At 48.1% G+C, this 22,659-nt stretch overlaps 1 protein-coding gene and 1 pseudogene across 1 annotated transcript; one reads left to right on the forward strand and one right to left on the reverse strand.

Moving 5' to 3' along the window:
• Nucleotides 1-7,901: 7,901 nt before the first annotated feature.
• Nucleotides 7,902-18,818, forward strand: LOC144109733 (serine/threonine-protein kinase PLK1-like). The gene is made up of 5 exons (XM_077642529.1): nt 7,902-8,018; nt 12,778-12,894; nt 13,206-13,519; nt 14,766-14,965; nt 18,610-18,818. The coding sequence occupies exons 1-5, from the start codon at nt 7,902-7,904 to the stop codon at nt 18,816-18,818; spliced, it is 957 nt and encodes a 318-aa protein (XP_077498655.1).
• Nucleotides 18,819-19,828: 1,010 nt separating this feature from the next.
• Nucleotides 19,829-22,131, reverse strand: LOC144109734 (uncharacterized; annotated as a pseudogene).
• Between the last annotated feature and the right edge of the window lie 528 nt (nt 22,132-22,659).

Genomic DNA, 22,659 nt, shown 5'->3' on the forward strand with positions numbered 1-22,659 from the left:
CGTCCATCCACCCGTCAGTCCGCCCGTTCATGCTTCCAACAGGGAGCCTCCATGTACACCTTGGTTAGGGTGGGGACATTTCGGTACAAGGTTGATTTAAACAGCCTAAAATGGCTGTCAGACATAGTAGGCGATGATTTCTGCTATTGTATAGGCAGGGTAGGTAAGGCTGGAAAACGGGAGCACAAGGGGATTCTTTTTTTTTGCACTTACACTTACCTACTCGCCCAAATTTCCGCCTTGCTCAGCACAAAGGGAACTTCAGGCATGGGCTTGGGAGCATTGTGTGGATGACTCTGTTCTCAGAAGAAAAAAAAACCATAGGGCAGGGTTGAGGGGAGCATTGGCACCTATCTTACCTCCCTGTCCCCCAGCGCTTTTGTCAGAGGCGCCCGAATTTGGAAGAAATGGCTGCTGCAGCTAGAGGTTCTTGCAAAGGGGCATTGTGCCCTTTCTAACAGCCGCACAGCAGCACGCGATATCATAAGCTAGTGGCAGCTGATCAGTGATGAGCCCCTCTTTCTTCTGTCCCTCATCCCCGTGACACGCGAAAGTTGAAGCACCTGCAGGCTCCCTGTACAAAAGCAGCCCACTGCGCTATTGCAGTTAAGGAGGGGTGGGGGGGGGGAGGCGGGAAGAAAAATGGAGCGATTTCCACGATTGATTGATTGTAAAACATTTTATTCGCCGGGAAGAGCTTGGCAAGAAGTCGCGTTAAGTGGTCGAGAGTACATAGCCCTCGACGACTTTGTCAGCCCACTCCACCGCCAAAACTTGCGTTCTGGGGTCAGAGCTAGCCAGCACGGTCTCCCACCGCTCGAGAGAAGGAGCTGTAACTAGATCACCCGGAGGTGGCTCTATTTTGCAGTCCCACAGGATGTGATCGTAGGTAGCACGTTGGCCACAGTGTTTGCAGTTTGGGTTGTAAAGATCTGGATAAATGTGCGCGAGGAGTGATGGGGTGCGTATCGATCTCGTCTGTAGACGACGCCACGTAACCTCTTGTTCTTTAGTAAGTCTTTTGTCTGGAGGGGGAAAAATTCTCCTCTCTAGTTTAAAATGATTGGTGAGATCATGATATGTGATCATTGAGTCCTTCGTGAAATTCAGGGAGCCAGACTCATCCACTGCCCGGTCGACGAAACCTCGGGCTTTATTGTGGGCTGCCTCGTTCCCCGGATTCCCCGAATGGGCCGGGACCCATATCAATTCGGAATAATTTGGTGAGAATTTGGTTGCGTTAAGGATTCTAAGGGAGGTGTTCGTAATTCGCCCTTTAGCGAAATTATTGATACCCATTTTGGAATCGCTGAGGATGAAGCTCCCTTGGGTATGTGCTAGGGCGAGGGCTATAGCCGCCTCTTCTGCCGTTTCAGAGGATTTCGTTTTGATTGTCGCCGAGACGATGTGGTCACCATTCTCGTTCACAACCACAACTGCAAAGGCATTGGTATTTTTGTATTCTGCCGCATCTACATAAAGTGTTGCAGCACACTGTCTGTATTTCTTATATAAGGCTTTGGCTCGTGCTTGTCTTCTACCCTCATGGTGTAAGGGGTGCATGTTTTTGGGGAGTGGTTTGATTAGTAGGGCCGTCCTATAGGCGCGGGGTAAGTCTACTTTAGCATCGTTATTCGTAGGTTGAAAGTTAATTCCGAGCCTGGTTAGAATACTCCTGCCAGTTCTGGAATTGGCTAATCGCGCTGTTTGAGCCATTAAATGGGCTTCTTTCAGTTCATTGTAGGTGTTATGTATTCCTAACCTCATAAGCCTTTCGGTTGAGGCGTTTAGTGGGAGTCCTAACGCAGCCTTATAGGCCTGCCGTATCATGCTATCCAATTTGTCCTTTTCTGCTTTCGAAAATTTCAGATAAGGGGTGGCATAGAGTATCCTGCTCAGCGCAAAGGCCTGCACTAGGCGGCATAAATCTCTTTCCCTCACCCCTTGTCTGCGGTTAGCTATGCGGCGGAGTAATCGCGCCGTCGCTTCTACCGTGCGTTTTAGCTTAGTGAGTGTGTCAGTATTTTTTCCATTTGTTTGTAAATACAACCCCAGTATTCTCATGGTCTGTACCTCTTTGACAGATCGTCCATTAACATAGACGTTTATTTGCGGGGGGGATGTCGTGGTACGCCTACCTCTTTGTTTACGACGGATCACGAAGAGTTCAGATTTTTGCTCAGAACAAGTGAGGCCGGAATCCCATGCGCATGCCTCGATGATGTCCACTGCTGCTTGGAGTGTGTCTTCTATGTAGCCTTCGCATCCTTTGGTTACCCAAAGTGTGATGTCATCTGCATAGAACGTGTGATGTAGGTCTGGTATTTGTGCCAGTTTGGGGGGAATTTTGATGAGGGAGAGGTTAAAAAGGAAAGGGGACAGGACGGAGCCCTGTGGCGTTCCTTTACTTCCTAGTTTGATTGGGGCAGACTCTATTGTTCCGACCGTTATCACTGCTGTTCTGTTAGTGAGGAAGGATCGGATGTAGTTGTACGTCCTTTCTCCGGGGTTGATTTCTGACAAGTTTGTCAAGATGGCTTTGTGGGTGACGTTGTCGAAAGCTTTAACAAGGTCTAAACCCAATATTGCTTTCGTTCCTGTTCCCTCGTCAGCTTCAATTATGTCCTTGTTAAGCTGCAAGAGAATGTCCTGGGTAGATAGTTGGGCCCTGAATCCTAACATTGTTTCAGGTAGGAGGTTCATGTCCTCCGCATAGTTTTGGAGCCTATTGAGGATGACATGCTCCATGAGTTTGCCTAGGCATGAAGTTAATGAAATTGGCCGTAGATTCTCAGTGCTGAGTTTCTTACCCGCTTTAGGAATAAAAGTGATTTTCGCGTGTTTCCACTCTGGTGGTATGTTGCCTGCATGCCAGTATTTGTTCATAAGGTCTGTAACCGCCGCGATCGACGTTGCGTCTAAGTTCCTGAGAGTCTTATTTGTAACTTTGTCTGGTCCTGCCGCAGATGTTGTCCGCAGTTTTCCAATTGCGTACCAGACCTCTGCGTCTGTGATGTCTGCTTCTAAATTTGGTTTAGGAGTCCCCCGGTAGTCTGGTTGTGTGGTACTATCATCCGTGTTTAGATAACGTTCTGCTAGCTCTTTGATTAGGTCTTCAGTTGTACCCTCATATTTATGTATGAGTCTGTACAGTTGACTTTGTTGCACGGGACGTGTTTGTTCTGGATCGAGCAGGTGTCTTAGAAGATGCCATGTCTTCTTATTTCCGAGCTGTCCATTGACGCTTTCACATATTTGGTTCCATTGTTGGGTTTGGAGAGTAAGTGTATGTTCCTCGATTCGCCTCTCGATTTCAGCAATCTTTTTGCGTAGTCGCTTGTTGTGTTTTTGCTGCTTCCAGCGTTTTTGGAGGCCTTTTTGTGCCTGCCACAGGTGTAACAGTTTTGAGTCTGCAATCTGCTCCTCCTTCTCAACTGGCACCACAACGCTAGTGGAGCTGACATCCTCATTCAGGGAGATAACCCAGTCCCTAAGGTTAGAGATCTCCTTTGGAGCTGTTTTGTCGCGAAGTTGCCTGAACTTGTCCCAATCCGTGGTTCGTATTTCTTTTGCTTTGTTTTTAAGTTTTGTCGTGGGGAACGTGATGCTAAGGATGAAGTGATCACTGCCAAGGTTTTGCCCGGTGTTGACCCACTTTGCGTCCTTGACGTTTTTAGAGAGGGATAAGTCTGGAGATGTGTCTACACATACACTGTTACCCATGCGTGTGTGGTCGCTCGGGTTGTTTAGCGTTGTGAGCCCTAGTGACTGTATGATTTGCCAGAGCACGTTCCCTTTCGGAGTTGCTTTGGTATATCCCCATGCTGGGTGTTGAGCGTTGAAGTCTCCCACAATTAATAGTTGAGCCCTAGCAGCCAGCTTTACTGTGTTTATCAACAAGTGTGGGAGTCCATTGCCTTTGTTTCTGGGAGGGTTGTATACATTAAGGATGAAGAGATTTGAGCCTCCTTTTTGCCTTGGTACTATTTCAAGTAGGGTGTAATCTTCTTCCGAATCATTTATAAAATGTTGAATTGCGGTGATATTTCTATGCACCAGAGTGGCTGTGAAGGAGCCGGCTGCGTTACTAGTATCATAATGAGGTGGCAGATATGCTTTGTAGCCTGGCAGTGTAGCCCTGCCGCTAGCTTCTTGCAATGCAATCACGTCTGGGGTTGGAACAGACGGTGCTTGTTGGATGTGGAGCTGCAAGTGGGCCCGCTTGCGGCGGAAGCCTCTGCAGTTCCATTGCCAAATTTCAAATTTTTGGCGTGGTGCCATGTTGGGTTATAGATGGTTGTGGCGTCGTGGACAGATCCACGGTGGGGGGTAGGCGGGCCTCGATAGTTGTAAGCCTATCCATTATTTGCTGCATGCAGGTGGCTATTTGGGATACCTGTCCCTCTAGTGTTGCAAAGCGAATATCTATCTCTGCAAATTTGGTAGTAACGAGGCCTTGGAAGGTAGCTTGTTCTGTTGATATAGCGCTAGTTCTCTCTGACAGAGTATTGATGTCTGCCCTGAGTTTGGTAGGCGCTTTCGACGGCTGCGGGGTGTCGGCTTCCGAAGCCTCGGCCTTTCTTTTGGATTCCTCGCCTTCTTTTGTAGGATGCGGTCTTTTAGTTGCTATTCTGGCGTCTGTGTCCGTCGCGTTATGGGCTGAAGACTGGGACGCGTTGGAGGGAGTGTGGCAAATAGCGTCTGTTTCCATCGCATTATTGGTCGAATCCTGGGACGCGGTGGGGGGCATTCTAGCCGCAGTGGCATTCTGTACCTGATGCGCTTGTAACAGGCGTTTAATGTCAGCCAACTCTTTTTTAAGGCTGGCAATTTCTCTGTCTCGGGATTGTAGTTGGATCTGAAACTCCTTCTCTCGAGCGTCAATAGATTGGGAGGCCTCTGCTGGCCAGCTCACCTTTTTATTGGAGCGGCTATCGCTGCGTCCGCGGCTTGAGCTCCTCTTGTCTTTCCCTGCAGGGTTCCCCAGGGGCGGGAAGGAGCTGGAGTTGTTCCGGCTGTGGCTTCCTCCTTTTCCGGTAGCACCGTGTTCCTTCTTCCTGGGCCTAGACTGGTGTCCGTGTAGTGATGAGTCGTTGTCCCCTTGCTTGGGTGTCTGGTTGCCATGGGGCGTTCCTTGTTTGTTCTTGTTGATCAGCCGGAATTTGCAGTTCCGGCTGCCTGTGTTGTGGCCCCCGTTGCAGACGATGCATACGGGTTGGCAGGTTGGCTGTTCTCCCTCAGGTGGAGGCGAGTGATTTTCTCCGCAGCGGCGGCAAAGGTTCGTTGTAGGTTTGTAGCAGACATCGGCCCGGTGTCCTACTCTCCTGCAGTTGTAGCATACCTCATGTTGCTCCCTGAAGGGGTGGACCCGAAAGACGCCGCACTGATAGATTACTTGGCTGGGTAGCTTCTTTCCAAAAAAGGTGATTTGTATTGTTCTGGATTTCCCGATCCTTCGGGCATCCACAACTTCTATTCCTTCGTTTCGGTTTCCGAAGCCTTGGCGAACCGCTTCGGGCGAGTCTCCCGCGTAGGCGTTGTAAATGACCCCTTTTACCGAGTCTTCGGGCGCCGCCACGTACGACGTTACGTTGTAGGTTTGATCTTGGAGGTTCAGTTTTTCAATATTGGCGTATGCAGTCGCCCGTTGACGATCGGGCGTGCATAGCGTAAAGGTGTTGTTGGCCGTATTGACTCTGATAATGTCTTCATTCTTCACCGTATCATACGGCAGCCTGGCCACCTCGCAGGCGCAGAAGAGTAGTAGTCCGGGCGCAAAGTCCCTCAGATTCCAACCTTGTGGTCGGCAGACGATTTTGTAGTCGTCGGTCGGTAAGCGCGGGAGAAGGGCTTTCTTGCTGAGTGCAAGTAGCTTCTTCCCGTTCTTTCGCGATGGAAAATTGGAATTAGACTTGCCTTGGCCGTGCCCCTGCGCAGGCTCGTCGTCGGTTGATGCGGGCCCTTTATTCTTCAGGCCTCGTTGTCGGTCGCGGTAACGAAGAATGGTTTCCCATTTTCCGGCCTCGAGCTCCGACGGTGATATTTTCTCACCTTCCACGGCGTACTCCATCTGTGCGGGTCCCTGGGCGCTCAGTTCCCGGCGGAGAGGTGACGAGCTAGGTCGAGCTCGATGGCTAGGCCGGCAGTCAGCCGGCAATATGCCTAGGTGTCCGTAGATTGGCAAAATCCGGCTGCAGCAGGCACTGGACAATGGCCCGGATGTCGTCCAAAATATTCGAGCCCGAAGGCTGACTCTTTCTGCCGAAAAGTGGCTTCGAGGCGGGAGCCCATGCGAGACACGTCAGCACAGCTCCGTGGATTCGCGATTTCCACGAAAACCCCAGAAATGGCAACACTCAAATTTAGCGGGCGTCGGCAAGTGGTACGTCAGAGGATGTCCCCATCATTAAGCAAAGCTGTGCATGTCGGCTCTCTATGGCGGACCGCAAAGCGAGAAATGTCAAGTAGGCTTGTCCTATTTTGATTCCGCGGCGTCGCGCGAAGCTTGCGCGCTCGGTCTGGCAATCAGACCACTCTTCGCAACGTTGCGGTATGGTTGCTAGAATAATTTCGGCTGCTGTAAATATTTCACTCATTGTGACCGATTTATATGACACCGCGGTTAATCCGATTAAGTCACCATTTGCTCCCAATCCTACTGCAACCCCCTGGGATTTAATACTAGCCAGACTAATGTGACCGGTTAGCGGGGAGAGGGTGAGAATGAGTCAAGGGGGAAACTCAGTAGGCACCATCGGCTGGAGGGCCTCTTTTCAAAGTGTATTTTCCGATTCTATGTTTGTGGTATGCGAATTCAGTTCGTTCATTCTTAGGGCTAGGAGTGCCGAGACGCCGGGTCTGTGAGGTTTGGACAAAATCTCGTCTGCTTATCTTTCCTGCTTCCCAACTTTGCCAATCACTTCAAAGAAGTTTAGCAACTTTCGTTCGCTCAGTGCGTCGTCTGCATTTTTCGTCCGCCGTGTCCGCTTGCCAACATCGGACGGCAGAACAGTTTCTAGTCACGTCTGAACACGTAATGCGGGCGCCGCTGACCAACCGTCCGTGGTAGGGATGGGCCTTTATACCTGCTCAAGCATTGATACATTCTTTTTCGGACGGCCTGTCTGCCCAAGCCCGCCTCTCCACTTGTTCCAAAACTTTCAAAAGTAATTTCATGCGCAGTAAGGCAAAGGACGAAACACACTCGACGCAAGAATGCACTTTTCATACTGTGAACCAACTTGCCGAAACGAAATTAATAATAAATAAACCTTGTCATCTTCAAGCGCCGACTCTCGCCTGGAAAACGATTAACTAATATTTGGACATGCAATTTTCAGTTGTAACTCTGCAGGAGGAAAGCGTGATTCATGGACTAGGACTCCGAGTCCTCCGAGTTAGCCGGACGAATCCTAACCTTGGCGGAGATAGTACAGGCTGTTCATGGTACCAATTCTAGCTTATCACGAACCCCATGACGTGTCAGCCTTCGCAGCTGCACCGCGTTGTAGATAATCACGTGTGATGAGATCAACCAAAAGAGCTCGATTCCCAGGAAAACCCAGCAGCCTGGATGCCCCGAGGCATCCAGAAAGCTTACTCCCCAAGCAAGATAAGGGAAGGGATTTCTAGGGCGTCTGCAATAGACTACAAAAGGGCATCTACAATAGGAGGGCCACGCCCGGCCTAGGTGCGGCCACTGCATGCATCTCCGCAACCAGTGGCACCACCCAGTAGCGTGCCTTCCTCTCATGCACGTGGTGCTATGAACCTACCTTTCCAAAACCGTCCCGCACCGGTCAGGAACGGCAGTGTCGAGCTCAGTCGCTGCTGCTTGTGCGGTAGTGTGCATTGCAGCTGTGAAAAGTGTGGAATCGAGATCGCGTTTTATCTTCTTGATGATGGCCGCCGGTGGAGAGATTTTGACTAGCACTGCGACGACCGACGACGAATTTCCCCACGTCGTCATCGAAACGAATTCCCAGACGGAATACACCCGCGGCAAGTTCCTCGGCAAGGTATGTCGCCTTATGACAACTGCATGGTACTTTCTACACCGCAGAACGTGCAGTTACCCGTTTGGCATAGCCTGATTATAACAGCAACCCGTGAAAGAAACCGGAATATTAATTGCTGCTGTCGCTTCGTGCGTTGGGTAAAATGCAAATAAGGCTTGAGGGCCCCTACGCTGTGCGAGTAGGTTAATGTACAGTTTTTGGCAAACGTAACCATGCCACGGAAGTTATAAGTGCGCAGCAAGAATGGCGCCCCATAAGCTCTATATACAGGGTGTTCTAAGATTTCAGACAATTGTTTAAGATAGGCTTTTTCATTTAGAAGACCGCTTTTGCGCCATAGCATTGCGAACGCCGGAGTACGCCAGAATACAGCTAAAATGTGCGAATTAGTAGGCGGGTTAACCAATACCTAAGAGTCTACTTTTTAGCTATCGCTATACGGTTGTATAATTATTGAGAGACGTGTAGCCCACGGTTAGCAATATCCGTAGTAGTTTTTAGAATTTCGAAAACGCGGTTACCTTCTGCGCTCCGGCCGAACAAATTTTGGATACATCGTGCCTAAACAAAAACATTTCCGAAAAACTTGCCGGCAAAGCAACTCCTCGAGTTCACGTAACTCATCGAAATAGCCGAAATTTGCTGAGCACGGCGGTAAAGGCATTATTGAAATTATAAAAACTGATAAGAATATTATTTACGGTAGGCTACACGGCACTCGAAATTAAAGTTTTACGATAATTGGTAAAAAGTTAACCAGCCTGCCTGTTTGCACCTCTCAGCTGTAATCAGATGTAGTAAACCATTAAAAAACGGTTTCCTAAAAATGCCTCAAAAAGCGGTCTTCTAACTCAAAATGCATACTTTTAAAGATTTTGCGAAGTTGTAGGTCGAACACCGTGTACGTCTATGGTGACGGCAACCCTCAAGGCGGGGTCACATGTCCGGCGAGCACCGGATGCATCAAACCGTTTAGATATATCCACCCCGTCCGGCGTGCCCGCTCCGGCTGCAAGCGGCAGCCAATGCCACCGCGGACAGCGCCGACGTCATGATGACGTAGGGGTGCTCTTCTCGGCACCGTCCTGCCTGCGTGCAATGCCGGCCGCCGGCGCGTGAAAGAATGCGCTAGTATTGTTTGTTCACGTTCATAACACGCCCTGGGAGAGAGGAATGTCAAAAATAAGTTAATTTTGACAATCATTGGTTAATGCCGAGGCTGGTGGAAGTGATGAAAGCGATACAAGCAAATTTCTTCCTGTAGCCGCTTTGCTGTTGCGGCTCGCCAGGCCTACTGCTACCTCCTCTGCTGAAGGCGGCGCGGAAAATGAGCCTATCGTTATTTAATTATTGGAGCGTGTTCAAAACAAAGCGGTGATGATAGTTATACCTTTATAACACAGCGATGGCCATTTCCGAAACACCTTCAGCGGCGGCATCGATGCGAAACTGGCTAGGCTTAGCGACGACCAGGCAGCAGACAAGTTTGTCGCCCGCGAGAAGGGTCTTCGCCAAAAGCTCGGCTCTTGTGCAGGGCATGCTGCTGTTGCTAGAACATAGCTGTCAGTCATTGCGAGTACTTTCTTTCCTTCCGCCATGACTACGATTGAAGCAATTTTGGTGCCACAAAAGCTTTGCAGCTGCCGCTGCCCGTATTGCGGTGCGGCTTATCTAGAATTCTCTAGTTCCGAGACTCATACCGACCATATTTTAATTTTATTATGAGGTAATGCTGCGAGGAGCTAAAGCGATGTCACGAGTAAGCCGTTTAATGTAGCACAGGCGACTCCCGAAGCGCCGTCCGGTGCGGCTTCGACGTGAATTAGGCTATAGGCCTAGAGACGACCAGGGCAAACCGGCCGCAGTGCCGTTTGTTGCCCGACGGCTCCGCGGGCGGCGCCTTTGCCGAGACCTCGCTACTTGCGCAGGCAAGATTTGTCGCTGCTCGAACATAGCATACTTTCTGATAGCCGGGCTGTTTTGTCTTTCTTGGGGGGACGTGAAGCGTATACACCGAGGCACCGCCGTGCGATGGCAAGCTGACACCGGCTCTGGGCGGAGTTTGAGACAAGCGGCGCGCCGGCGCTCGCTATTGCGCGTGTCCCGGCTTGAAGTGGGGCGGCAGTTCGCAAGCAGCGACCGGAGCGCCACGCCGGACATGTGTCCCTGCTTTAGGCTGACCTTTCCAGACGTTGTAGACTTTAGTGGTACAGTAATGTCTCCACTCTACAGCTGAGAATGAAATCCGGTTGTTTAATTGCTTTTTGGCACAGACGGCTCTTGTAGTGGTCAGAATACGGTTGCTTTTCCGTTAGGAGTCGTGACTACGGGTGGCTGTCATCAAGAAATTCTTTAGTGCGACTCTTCAATCGAACGATCATTAAACAGCTTGACAGTGCATCTTAATGCCAAGGAGCGTTTTCTGCTAAGAAACCGGCTCGCCTCAACCGTGCCGTGAGGGAGAGGGTGTAAAAGGGCACCGGAATAATTTCGACCACATGGGAGCCGCATCGGTTAGGGGGTAGGTTCGCCTTATTCTGAATCACCCTTTTTTTGAACACAAGGGGGTTAAGGATTCTGCCCCAAGATTGCCCCAAGTCTTTCTGCCCAAGTGGCTAACCCATATATAATCCTGCTTGTGTATATTTGTTGCTCGAAAGAAAGCGAAGTGGCGGAGTGTTCGCCGCTGTAGGGCCTCCTGTGAGAGAAATACGCTTCTTCTTCTTCGAGTTGTACTCGAGGTTAGTGTCTCTATATAGCATATAGAAGAACACTACACAGCACAGGAGCGGAGAGCCGCCTCTTAAGAGCTGTTGTGTGGGCACGCAGACGTCTGTACCCTCTACTGGGCCTTCCCCCTCCTCGTTTGGGAAGATTGGATATCCAAAACGAGGAAGATTGCTCTGACATCCCGGTGGACACCTCGACCGCGCAATAAGAGACGGCAGGAGTGAAGGAAGGAAAAGATAAAGAGGTGCCATTGAAGAGTGCCCCAGAAATTTACACTACCGAATAATGAATTAGTCAACGTGGGGATCTTTAACAGCCACCGACGTCGCTCAGGACACGTTCGCTGTTTGCGTTTCGCCTCGATTGAAACGCGGCTGCCGCAGCCGGATTCGAACTCGCGAACTCCACCGTAGCAGCATGGCGCTATAACCATGCACTGAGCCAGCTCGGCTGGTTCCTCCTTTGGGAGGCGGAGGGAGGGCAGCTCGTCATGTGGACCGGATGACCACGACTGTGGAAAACCGGGGAGCTCGGTTACAGATATTGTGACTTTGTGAAGAGTTATCATTTGAAATTCCCATTGCTCACTTTATTAGTTAATGTGATTCTCCTGTTCTCTGACGCCCTCTACTATACAGGCATTACTGTGCCAATAAAAGGCTTCTTAACGCTTCAGGAAACCTATTGTGAACAACTACTGGAGAATTCCACTGAAAAACTTTATTTCTGCACTTTTCCAATGAATTTGTAAGGGCTGCCTCCAAATTATTCCTGTCTGCTTTGCTTTGTGAACTGAATCATACCTTTGAAACATACCTCGTTAAGCTTGTATTAGTCCCAGCCGTTTTGAATTTTGTGCTGTGGTCTATTCTACCACTTAGGCATCAAGCCGATTTCGCATTCGAGTGAAGGAATCCACTGCCTGAGGGTTTCAGTCACACAGTGCGACAGCATTCGCCCGTCATATGGATGTCCATGCAACAAGACTGGCATTTCTTTTTCAGGGCTGATTTGCGCAGTGCTACCGGTTCGTGGACAAAAATGCGAATGTAGTGTACGCAGGCAAAATCGTCTCCAAGAGCCACCTTAAATCGGAGATGCATCAACAATATGTGAGTTCCTATATCACTCTGTCTCTTCTCTATTTGATGAAATTTTCTTAATTGGACACTGAGGACAAAATTGCTTTTGTGGATTTTAGAGTAAGAGCTCTGCTCCAGGCAGTACAACTTCCGATTTCTATGTGCATCAGGCAATGATTTTCACTGTCTCACAAGGTCAAACCGCACTTAACTCCGCCGTGGTATGACCCAAACTATGGTAGTATGACCACGCGATCATAAGAGCATGGCCATTGGGTACCTCACCTTGACCCTGACTCTTTTTTTGACACCACGTTGAACCCCAGCCACTTTTTCTGGCGACGCCGGCGCAGCGAGGCGGGCAGACCTACCGAATCATGAAAACGAAAGTAATGAAGGTTGAGCTACGGCATAGGATTCGCGCGCAAGTTCAAAATGAGTAGCGCCCTCTATCGAATTCAAAAGAAAGATTGTGTGATCGCGGATCGACTGTTGTCTCCCCCTCGTACACCTAGAATGTTCTCCCTACCCACGCATACATTAAAATAACGAGACGTTAAAGCCTGCCGGTTCCAAACACACGCGTTTCGTGGATTTGGGCCCTGCGGCCGTATTCTATTATGCTACACAATCCACTTTAGATATCGAACCCGCTTAGTCCTCTTGCATGCAGGTCACTGTTCTTTAGTCATGCTCTGCGGCTTTCAAGCGTCAGAGTTAAGCACAACAAACTATAGGCCATTATACGGTGAGATCCGGTCCCATATGATATATGTCAAGATTCAACTCTAGTGACCGATTACATTTGCCATGATTATGGCTGTTGTCATTTCAGCGTACATCTTTATTAATCATAAGTACCAGCTTCTTAGTCCACCACTTTACTTTCTTTTCTTCATGCTTAGTTCAACCTTTTCCGAGGTTACTCATTAATTTGGTGTCCATAGCTCGAAGACGAAATCAACATCCACCGAACCCTGTGCCACAAGAACGTCGTTCGCTTCCACAGCCACTTTGAGGACGCCCAGAACGTGTACATCATCTTGGAGCTATGCACAAGACAGGTGTGTTAACATTCCTCCTTCCGGTGGTATATATTTCCACTAATTTCCTTGCGTACATTCGAAAATGTGGCTAATGTCATCAAGGTTCGTTTTCATTTCGTTTAATGGTGCTTAAAGGGACACAGAAAGGGGTGTTTGAGTTTGGCTTTAAAATGTTTGCATTCTGTAGAGTACAGGCCCCCGACCCTTCTCATTTGTTGCTGCATGAGCCTAGCTAAATCCTGAGGGACCCCATTTTCTTTATCATGTTCTTAAGCGCGCCTAGCCTTCAACGGTCTTCCCCAGGCTTCATTAGCGCATTTATTCCGCAGCCTCTTGAGGAGCTGCACAAGTACCGTGAGACGCTGACGGAGCCAGAGGTGCGGCACATGCTGCGCCAGCTGCTGCTCGCCTGCGAGTATCTGGTGCAGGAGCAGGTCATCCACCGAGACCTGAAGCTCGGAAACCTGCTCCTGACCAAAGGCTCGCAACTCAAGGTGGCCGACATCGGACTCGCCACCCGCGTCCTCTACCCGGGGAAACTCATGACGTCCATCTGCGGCACCACCAACTACATGGCCCCCGAGATGCTGACCCTGAAGGGCTACAGCTACGCAGCGGACACCTGGGCCGTCGGGTGCATCATGTGAGTCTCACCTGATGACTGCGCAGAACTGTTTGCAACTGGTTACACGTTAATGATTGCAACGACAGTTCGACATACGTATCGTATAGGTATATTCGCCCGTTAAACTATTAAAGGAAGAGTCTACTTTTTGAAATGTGGATATAAAAACTGGCAAAACCTTACCTATCTTGCCTTTTGGTGATAATAACGACGGAAGAAATCATGGACGTGGCATTTATTCGTATTTTGAGCTGGTGAAGCAAGTCGGGCCAGAGCTGACGGTGGTGATGGGTTGTGTTCAAACATCGTAGTTCTGCTCGCAGTCAGGTTACGTCGACTCAAATAGATGTGAATTTTACGAATGAACAAGGCGTCATGTACAAGTGGTTAATTTAGTTAATGCAAATTGCACGCCCCATAATTTTTCGTATTTCAACTAGTCACTGTACCCCGCAGGGATGAATTGTGCTTGCCCATTCCACTATTTTGACAGGCGCGCTTTTATAAAGACAAAGCACTTGCGGATATTTGTGATAGATAACATGACCCTTATTCTTTACTGTTTTTGAACCTTCATAGTGCTTTAATTTTCGGTTATGAGAAAACCTAAGAATCAGTAAATTTGGCGGCCATTATAATTGTTCCATAAAACAGCGCAGACTTGACGAGACAAGGAATTAAAAAAGACGGCAAATGTGTTTCTTTCTTCTTCCCTGTCTCATCCAGTTCAGGCTCTTTCTCACAACGATCTAATTACGCCACTAGCCCAAACTATTCTTTGAAACCCTCATTGCCACCGACCTGGCTGGCAGTCGTCTGCAAAGTCCTTCCACTGACACGCCTCTTATGTTGGAATTCGCCGACGCCGGCCACCAGAAGGGAAGTTCAGTTAATTCACTTGCCGAGAAAGTACGGTTGAAAACCTGTTGGCGTGATTCTCAGGTGCGCAACAGGGTATACGTATCTTCCAGCAAGGAAGAAACAATTGCTGCAGAGAAAATATTATCCACAAAAATCGCTATAAGATTCGTCTTCATCTTAAAAAAATCAGATCATCTTCTTCACGTTCAAAACCGGGCACTTCCCTGCATCACGAGCGTCGTTTGCCCGTAATTACGTTACCATTTCGTGGTGATTGGCCGGTAGGGGTGTCGTAGCATTGCTGTGCCCGCACTCCTTCAAGCTGTGCAGGGCTGAGATGTCGGCCACCAGATAGTGTGCGGATTACCGCGGACACTGAAAGGCCGCAAACTGCTTTCCGCAGGTACAAGCTGCTAGTTGGACGTGCCCCCTTCAAATCAACGACGAAGGCAGAGACTTTAACCAGAATCAAGAGGAACAAATTCGAGATTCCCCCGACTGTGTCCCCCGAAGCGGCCGCCCTCATCCGGTGGATTCTAGAACCGGAACCCGCAACGCGGCCGAGCATCGGAGCCATCATGCACCACGAGTTCATGATAAGAGGTAGGTTTCATCTTGCAACTCTGAAGCTCTGTGACTGGGTGCTGTACTGCTTCAATCATGGTTTACTTTTCTTTTGAGCGCAAGAGCGTTATATCTCACGTTCGGAGAAAAAGCTGTGCTCGTCGCTGCATATAATTTGTTACTGTTCAGCACAGGTCCTGACGTCAGACCATAGTCAACCAATGAGAGTGAGGCATGAATTCGGACACGGAGAACAGTGGTTTTGGAGGGGTGTCAACTGCGCAGCACTCAGAGCGTGTGGACAGTTTCCGCTGCTATGTGGTTGGTGCGTCGAGTCACGTGACAGAGCGCAATCACATGGCAGTGGAGGCAGAGGAGCAGCAAAGCAGCACTTCCTAAGAAGAAAAAGGCTCCGAGATAAATGCGTTCGTGCAGCTGGTTCTTGTAGAATTGCGAAGGAGGGCTGATTCTGGGGCAAGAAACTTGCTCTACATACCATAGTCCAGGCAATGCTGACGTCAGCGCCAATTACGCCTTTAGCGGGCGGCGGAAATCCAACTGGAGCGTCATAGTGTTGTCATGGCAACGGAATGCAGCTGAAATAACTTTATCCTCGAGAACGACTCGAACCTGCGATGGCGATAAGAAAGCAGCTTCGTTCCACGATGGCTCAGACAATTCAGCCGCGGACATTAACTTGCCATGCTGCGTGCATGTCCACGATTTGCTCTGTTTTTTACATCACGTCTCCTTCAGTCACCAGGTGCGCTGTAGTAGTTGAAACTGAAAGCAAATGAAGTTTCCTACACTTGGTGAAGAGGCCTTTAGCTTTGTCGTGTCCTTCTTCTCAATGGTCGGTTAGGAGTTCAAAATCTTTTTAACGCGACAGCATCAAGGGTGCTGTTCGAAGGAAAACCCAGCGTACTAGTTGGTGTCAGCCGATTCCAATCACCCTGCTGGTGCAACAATCTGTGGAGTCAGTGGCAGAAGAAAGAGGATAGTCCAGTCCCTACAGCTCCATGGTCAGGGATAGTCGCCTCTGCATTGTGGCGCCGCTCCCTGCATTGTCTTGCATAAAGGGTGATGGCAATCGACCTACTCTACTGGTTGGATGAGGGTCCTTTGACGTTTAAAAGCCGCTTTTCTGTTGACTTGTATTCGACTATAGGAGGTCCATAGGGATGGGTCAAGGGCCAGAGGGGGATAGTCGGTCAAGGTGGAGAATCGGCCGACACTATCGGCTGGAATGGGACTCTTTTGAGGGTCATTTGCCACTTCTGTCTTATGTTGTATGCGGCTATAGCGCATCTGATGAATCAGCGCCAATGAGTCGCTTTTTTGTGGGCACTGGTTTAATGAGTAAACTGAATTCTTCCCCGGCTTTCTTGTTTCTGTGTACGTGCGGAGGCTTGCGCGTGCTTATGCCTCGGGCACCTGACACTACGTCTAAGCGTAACTTTACGCACCGATCATTATTTACTTTTGTGTTAGCGAATTCGCAAGGACACGAAATTATTTTGCTGACTGCACTAGTTCGTGTCGAAACGAAACATTGCGTCTTCATACGCGCCATTGTCAGAGCTACAAATTTCTCTTTTCGTGCGTAAGCACTAATCCGACGGGTGCCAACCACGAGCAAAATCGTCCGTTCCCAGTTGCCTTGTCTGTTCCCAGCTGGCCTAGGGCGAGCTCTCCGTCTCTCGGCACTGCCTGCTCTTCTTCCTCTTCCACGCAGCACGAATTGTTCTTTCGCACTGCTTCGAATGTATTAAATATTCTCGTAGCTTTTCCTTTTCCTCCTAGCAGAAACGAGGTCGGTCGCGACGACAGGGAAGTCACTCATAATAGATAAAATACTGTTGATATGAAAATGCCTCCCATGAAAGTTTGTTGCAGGCTTCTGCAGAAATTTTTATTCACGGAACAAAATGTTATGGCTACTTGCAAGAATAAAATCTTCGCAAAAAATCTTTGAGTCGTTATTCTATGTCTGTGATATAGTCACGTTGGGTAAAACTGCTGTGAATATTAGCGGCACAGAGAACTAATAAAGTCAACGAAGGCAGAACGTATGCCTGTAACCATCGGAATCGAAAAAGCGAAATGCATTCTGAGTGGCAACATCAAAAAACGGCTTCTGCACGGGTTAACGTTCATTACATAACTAAGGCTCAGTGCAGCCGGCCTGCATATATTGAATGTTACTATTTGTAAGACGTGCAGCGCCGTTACTGGTATCTTGCGATGCGGCCTTTACAGTGTGTTCAACATGGATTCCTGATACAGGCTGATTTTAAAGAGTTTAGAATGGGGCCAGCTGAGCTGCATATCAGAAACATTTCCGTGAATTCTACTACGACTCGTTATGCATCGATGTGGCCTTTCATGCATGTGTACAACTTCTTTGCACTTGGCCCTGTGGAACAGAACTCTCATTGTTGAGAATCATCAGCTATTGGTTCGCGTGGAAGACTGTTCTACAAGCGCACACATTGCCAAGCTTCCTTGATTTTTTTACACTCGTACCTATTGTTTACATCGTTCTCTTCTTTGAGTACGAGCAGCAACTTGCGTATCGCGACAGGTCCTCGACATCTTTTTTCCAGAAGCGGTAATCACCCAGACTAGTTTATGGCATTGATATATCCCCACAGCCCCTGAATGCTTTTCGCCCTCTCCTTCCCGGGCTGCTTCCTCCCCACCTGCCTGCCTCACGTGGAGGCTCTCGGCACCGCCCAGGACTCAACCGACCGGAGACATGAGTCGGAGAAAAACGAAGGTTGAGCTGAATCGGACAGCGTGTCCCATTGAAAAGGCCCACACGGGAACGGCTGCACGTAATTAGTGCTTGAGCAGTTCCAGATTTTTTCTTTTTCTGCTTTTGTTATTGTAACCGATGTTTTATTTGCACAACACAAGATTTAGAGAGCTTTTATTTTCATTCAATCTTTAAGGCATTTTTTTCTTGCTGACATGCACTGTAAATTGTCATTGGAGCACATGTACAGATAATATTTTTGAAAATGCCTGTGCCGTTACTGCCAAGGCCGCGATAGGACTCCAAATGCGATTGCAGTGAATCAGTTCTCACCTCTGCCACGGCTGTAATGCGATTTTAAATTTTAACGTTGGACTTTTTGAATAAACCTTTTTTTATTCTCTGTTTGTTGTATCCATTTGCACTCCTGCTGGAAGAACAATCTTTGCCGTTTCACAAAGAGAAAAAAAAATTCAGGGGGGCACTTTGTTGACCTAAAGCGCGGTGAGGCGAAAGCCTTCAGGGCGGTATTGCTGCCGTTGCCCCGCCGTGGTGGCTCAGTGGTTAGGGCGCTCGACTACTGATCCGGAGTTCCCGGGTTCGAACCCGACCGCGGCGGCTGCGTTTTTATGGAGGAAAAACGCTAAGGCGCCCGTGTGCTGTGCGATGTCAGGGCAGGTTAAAGATCCCCAGGTGGTCGAAATTATTCCGGAGCCCTCCACTACGGCACCTCTCTCTTCCTTTCTTCTTTCACTCCCTCCTTTGTTCCTTCTCTTACGGCGTGGTTCAGGTGTCCAACGATATATGAGACAGATACTGCGCCATTTCCTTTACCCCAAAACCAATTAATATTATTATTATTATTATTGGAAATCACCCATTAGGTGTTGTAACAGAATGTCCACATTTTCTCCTTATTTTTCAGACCCAACATCGTCTGGGACTGCCGCCGACACTCCCGAAACAGCATCTTGTGTGCTGCAGCAGATGTGCGACGACAGAGATGTCGACGATGATTATTTCACGACTGACGCTGAAAACTTTCAGAGTGCGCAGCAAACGCCTAGCTCAAAGGTTACAACAGACGTACAAGAAGAAACTGAAGAACATGAGCCCCACCTACAGCTGAAATGAAGCGAAGTAAGCAACTTTTCATTTGAGCTGTATCATACCAAGTTGCATATTCAAACTGTTTCATTAGTCAATCAGTTTGTGCGACACAGACGTGCTAAATTTTTTTGCCAACAGGCAAATGTGGATCTGTCTTGCTCTCCTGTCTTGATTTTGTTCTTTTGGTGCATTGTCATGGATTAATTCGATTTGGAAAACATACTTTTGCCCGTAAAAGGAAACCAAAAACAGCGGGCGATGAAAATCACGAATTTTTGGAAAAAAGGTGGAGCCATGAAAGGGAAATGAAGGAGAAAGACGTGCAGCTCGAGATGGAGCGTGCCGCACTTGAAAAGGTGCGCATCGAGATGAAACAGAGGCGCTGGAAAAAAAGACAGCAGATGAAGTCCATAAAAATGGAAAATGAATTCAAGCTGCGTGAGCTGGAATTGGAGGCTCGTGCCAACGAAGTACAAGCAAGAAGGCAACAAAATGAGGCGAACAGCGCAAGCCAGCAAGCACTAGTAAATATGTTGAATGCGTTTGCACGGAAATTATGCAAAGACAAAATTGACAAGAGAATAAAATTATTATCTGACAGAACTATGTGCTTTTAATTGCCTCCATTATAACGGATTTTTACAAACTAAATGCAAAAAATTCTTTCACTGCAAGCTCACAGCACTTTCTGCCGCCAACACCAGCCAAAGCTGCTGCTTTCATATTATGGTGGCCCACAGTGGCTGCTTATTGGTAATAGAGCTCAGTGGCTGATTCCTAGAATGCAAGCACTGTATTGTACAATGCCCACGAATGTTAAGGAACCCCGTAGAAACTGAATTTACCACTTCAGCGTCCCTCAAAGCTCAAGCGGCTTCGAGAAGTTGCACCCCACAAACAATATGAAACGCATTATTAATACTAGGACAGCTCATTTAGTTCATGTAAGACGAAGAAGGTTTTAAAGTGAAGCAAGTACTGCGCACGATAAAAGTTCAAATAATAAACACTGAACCAATCCTGAGCATTTTTGTCTATGACTGGTTTGGGTGGAGGTAATCAAAGAGGCATGGTGGCTCCTGGTTTGGGTGGAGGTAATCAAAGAGGCATGGTGGCTCCAGGTCAAAGTAGTTAAAGACTAGGTTACCATACATGCAAGCATGGCAGTTGGTGAGAATGACGGCTACCCTGTACATTCTAGGCACAGCCTGCAAAAGCAGCCTTTGATTTTTTTCGAAATCAAGAAAAGCAAACTGGGAAATTACTCTCCCGAATCCCCATTCTACAGCCTGCCTTACTGTACTCATGGCAGCATTGAAGTTTTCTTGAGCAGTTTTGAGCCGTTCACCTCCACATGGTTTCATGAGAAGCGGCCGCAGGGGATATGCAGGGTCCCCATATTTCACTGCATCATTTCCAGGTACCAGCCCCTCAAGTGTCTGATAAAGTTTGCTTTCTCTGAGGATTCCTGAAATGAGAAAAAAATTCGGTGCATACCATGTTCTGTAATATTACCGGAACAATGCTCACAGCAGCACATCTGGTAAGCAGACACTGAATAGAACACTCTATATATAATAATATCATTGCGTATTAAATCACAGCAAAATTAATATTGCGTTATACACACTCCGTGCTTTCTTTATGATTTATGTGTGATAGGGTACCATACAGAGAGAGAAAAACAGGAAGGCAGGCAGGTTAACTTGGTGATGCCCAGTATGCAACCAGACACGCAGGAATGGGAACAAAGGCAGAGAAAGGAAAGAAAGAAGAATAGGAAATAATGACACAACAGACAAGTGCAAAACTGAAATACAACAGATAATGCCGACAGTTATTCTGTTACCATAATGAAACTTACCAGCATCATGCCTGCTGCCTGGATCTGGCCCGTCAATCTGACAGATGAGCCCATTGGGGCACATGAGGTCTTGATACTTCAGTGCGTGGACTCTCTTGTGCCCAGGGAAGTACACTTTTTGACCTTCTGATGGGCGACATATGGGACGTGCCGTTCCATCAATAAATGCCCAGCAGTTGTCCAGGGGGGCGCCTTTTAAGTGAACTGCCTGAAATGAGAAACAATGAGATGTGATTAAGCTTAATCTCACGTTTACAGACTTCAAGGAGTCACATGTTATAGTTTAAGCCGTGGTAACCAGTGTACAAAATATTATGGTGATAGAATATGGAAAGAAAAACTGCAAGTACTGCAAGTAAGACGTGATTTAGTCAAGTGGCATGCAGTGATATCACACACTGCTTGGCGAGCGCTCCCATCGTCTGAGAATTTTTCTTGCCCTTTTCATCAACCACATCACATGAGACGCAACTGAGATATCGGAACTGCTCAAGTGTTGACACACAACCACATCTTAAGACTTCACATGGACAACTCTGCATATTGTGTCTCTTACATGACTCATTTGGTTTTGGTTTTATGGGGGTTTAACGTCTCAAAGCGACTCAGGTTATGAGAGACTCCGTAGCGGAGGGCTCCAATTAATTTCGAGCACCTGGATTTCTTTACCATGCCCTGACATCGCGCAGCACACAGGCATCTAGTTTTACATAATGCAACGAAAATGACACACATAATGAGAGCACTCACCATGCTTCCGCAGGGTCATCTCTTAAGGAAATAGCACAGCAAAAAGGGAGACCTGCGCAGTTTCAGGCTGAGTGTACTTGACGCCACAACAATCAAGCACTTTTCACAGCAACGAATCTGGCGTCTAGATTTCTGCAACTCATTCATTACATACTAAGACTTCTATTCACAGTGCTATGTAAATTCCTTCTTTTTTCTTTCTGCTGTGAATGTCATGCGACATGAAGAATAAAAGAGCAAAATGAAAAACTTACGTTGCTCATTTCCTTCAAATAAGACGTGCTCACCCACTTGTGACACAGCAGGTTGTCAAACAGTGATCCATATCTCTTACTCGAAGTGCAGCATTGTTTTGTTTGAAATGCTCGATATCACTTATTAGTGGCGGCGAAAGAATTCCTACAGATCGCACAGTCTGTTCGGGTAGGCCAGTTGCCGCAAACAGATGCACAGGGCTTCTCGCCCAGACACTCGCACTCCCTGAGCGCTTGTTATGTATTCGGGCACATCTAAAGCGTTCACAAGCGTCCGAAAGTCTGCTTTCTCGATCCTAAAGTGACTTCGGAACGTGCTGTCGGGCATGGTGTCCAGATTCAGCAGGCCGCGCCTGGATGCATAAAGTCTGCGTTGCTGCTCACGCTCGCGCATCATCACGGCTTCGGTGTCGTCCCAGCTTAAAAACGCTAGGCAGTAGGGGTCCGAAAGGATGCTAGTACGCACCATAACGTTATTAAGAACCTGGCTCGGTTCGGTTACCTAAAAAAAGCCGGGCCCTACCTCCACTGTGCAGAGCACGAACCATTTGGCCACGGAACCGGCTATCTTGGTGGTGCGGCTTGGATTACCTTGGCCATGCCTTGGCTAAATAGAAAAAACTTTGTCGCAACATATTTTCACAACTTAACACCAGAGGGCGCCACTGCAAACTACGCTATCGTTGAGTTCAGGTTGGCATACGATAAACTAAAAGTGGTCGTGCGACCTCCTCTGTTACCTCACGCTAAATGCTTGCGTATAGCGTACGCAAGCGCTCATACGCCATAATAAAAGTCTCTAATATTTGCTCCCATGTACCCTTGATTGTAGACATTGATTGCTGGTCTGGCGGTCAAACTTCCCTGTATTGTATTTAATAAGTGTACATAACTACAGCTAGCCAGCCCGCCTTCACAAACTTCATTCTTGAAGTTCACCTTGCAAATATGACGCTATAGTTTTAAGGTGTCCTTGCGGTCGCTTGGGATTTCTTGG

The sequence above is a fragment of the Amblyomma americanum genome, chromosome 11 (genome assembly GCF_052857255.1).
Source record: "Amblyomma americanum isolate KBUSLIRL-KWMA chromosome 11, ASM5285725v1, whole genome shotgun sequence".
Lineage (NCBI taxonomy): Eukaryota > Metazoa > Arthropoda > Arachnida > Ixodida > Ixodidae > Amblyomma > Amblyomma americanum.

Bases quoted from the DNA above. Each gene is read 5' to 3' on its own strand.
- LOC144109733 (XM_077642529.1), top strand. From the start codon at position 7,902: ATGGCCGCCGGTGGAGAGATTTTGACTAGCACTGCGACGACCGACGAC. The intron at 12,895-13,205 runs GTGTGTTAACAT...TTTATTCCGCAG, and splicing joins TGGAGCTATGCACAAGACAG to CCTCTTGAGGAGCTGCACAA. The intron at 13,520-14,765 runs GTGAGTCTCACC...TGCTTTCCGCAG, and splicing joins TGGGCCGTCGGGTGCATCAT to GTACAAGCTGCTAGTTGGAC.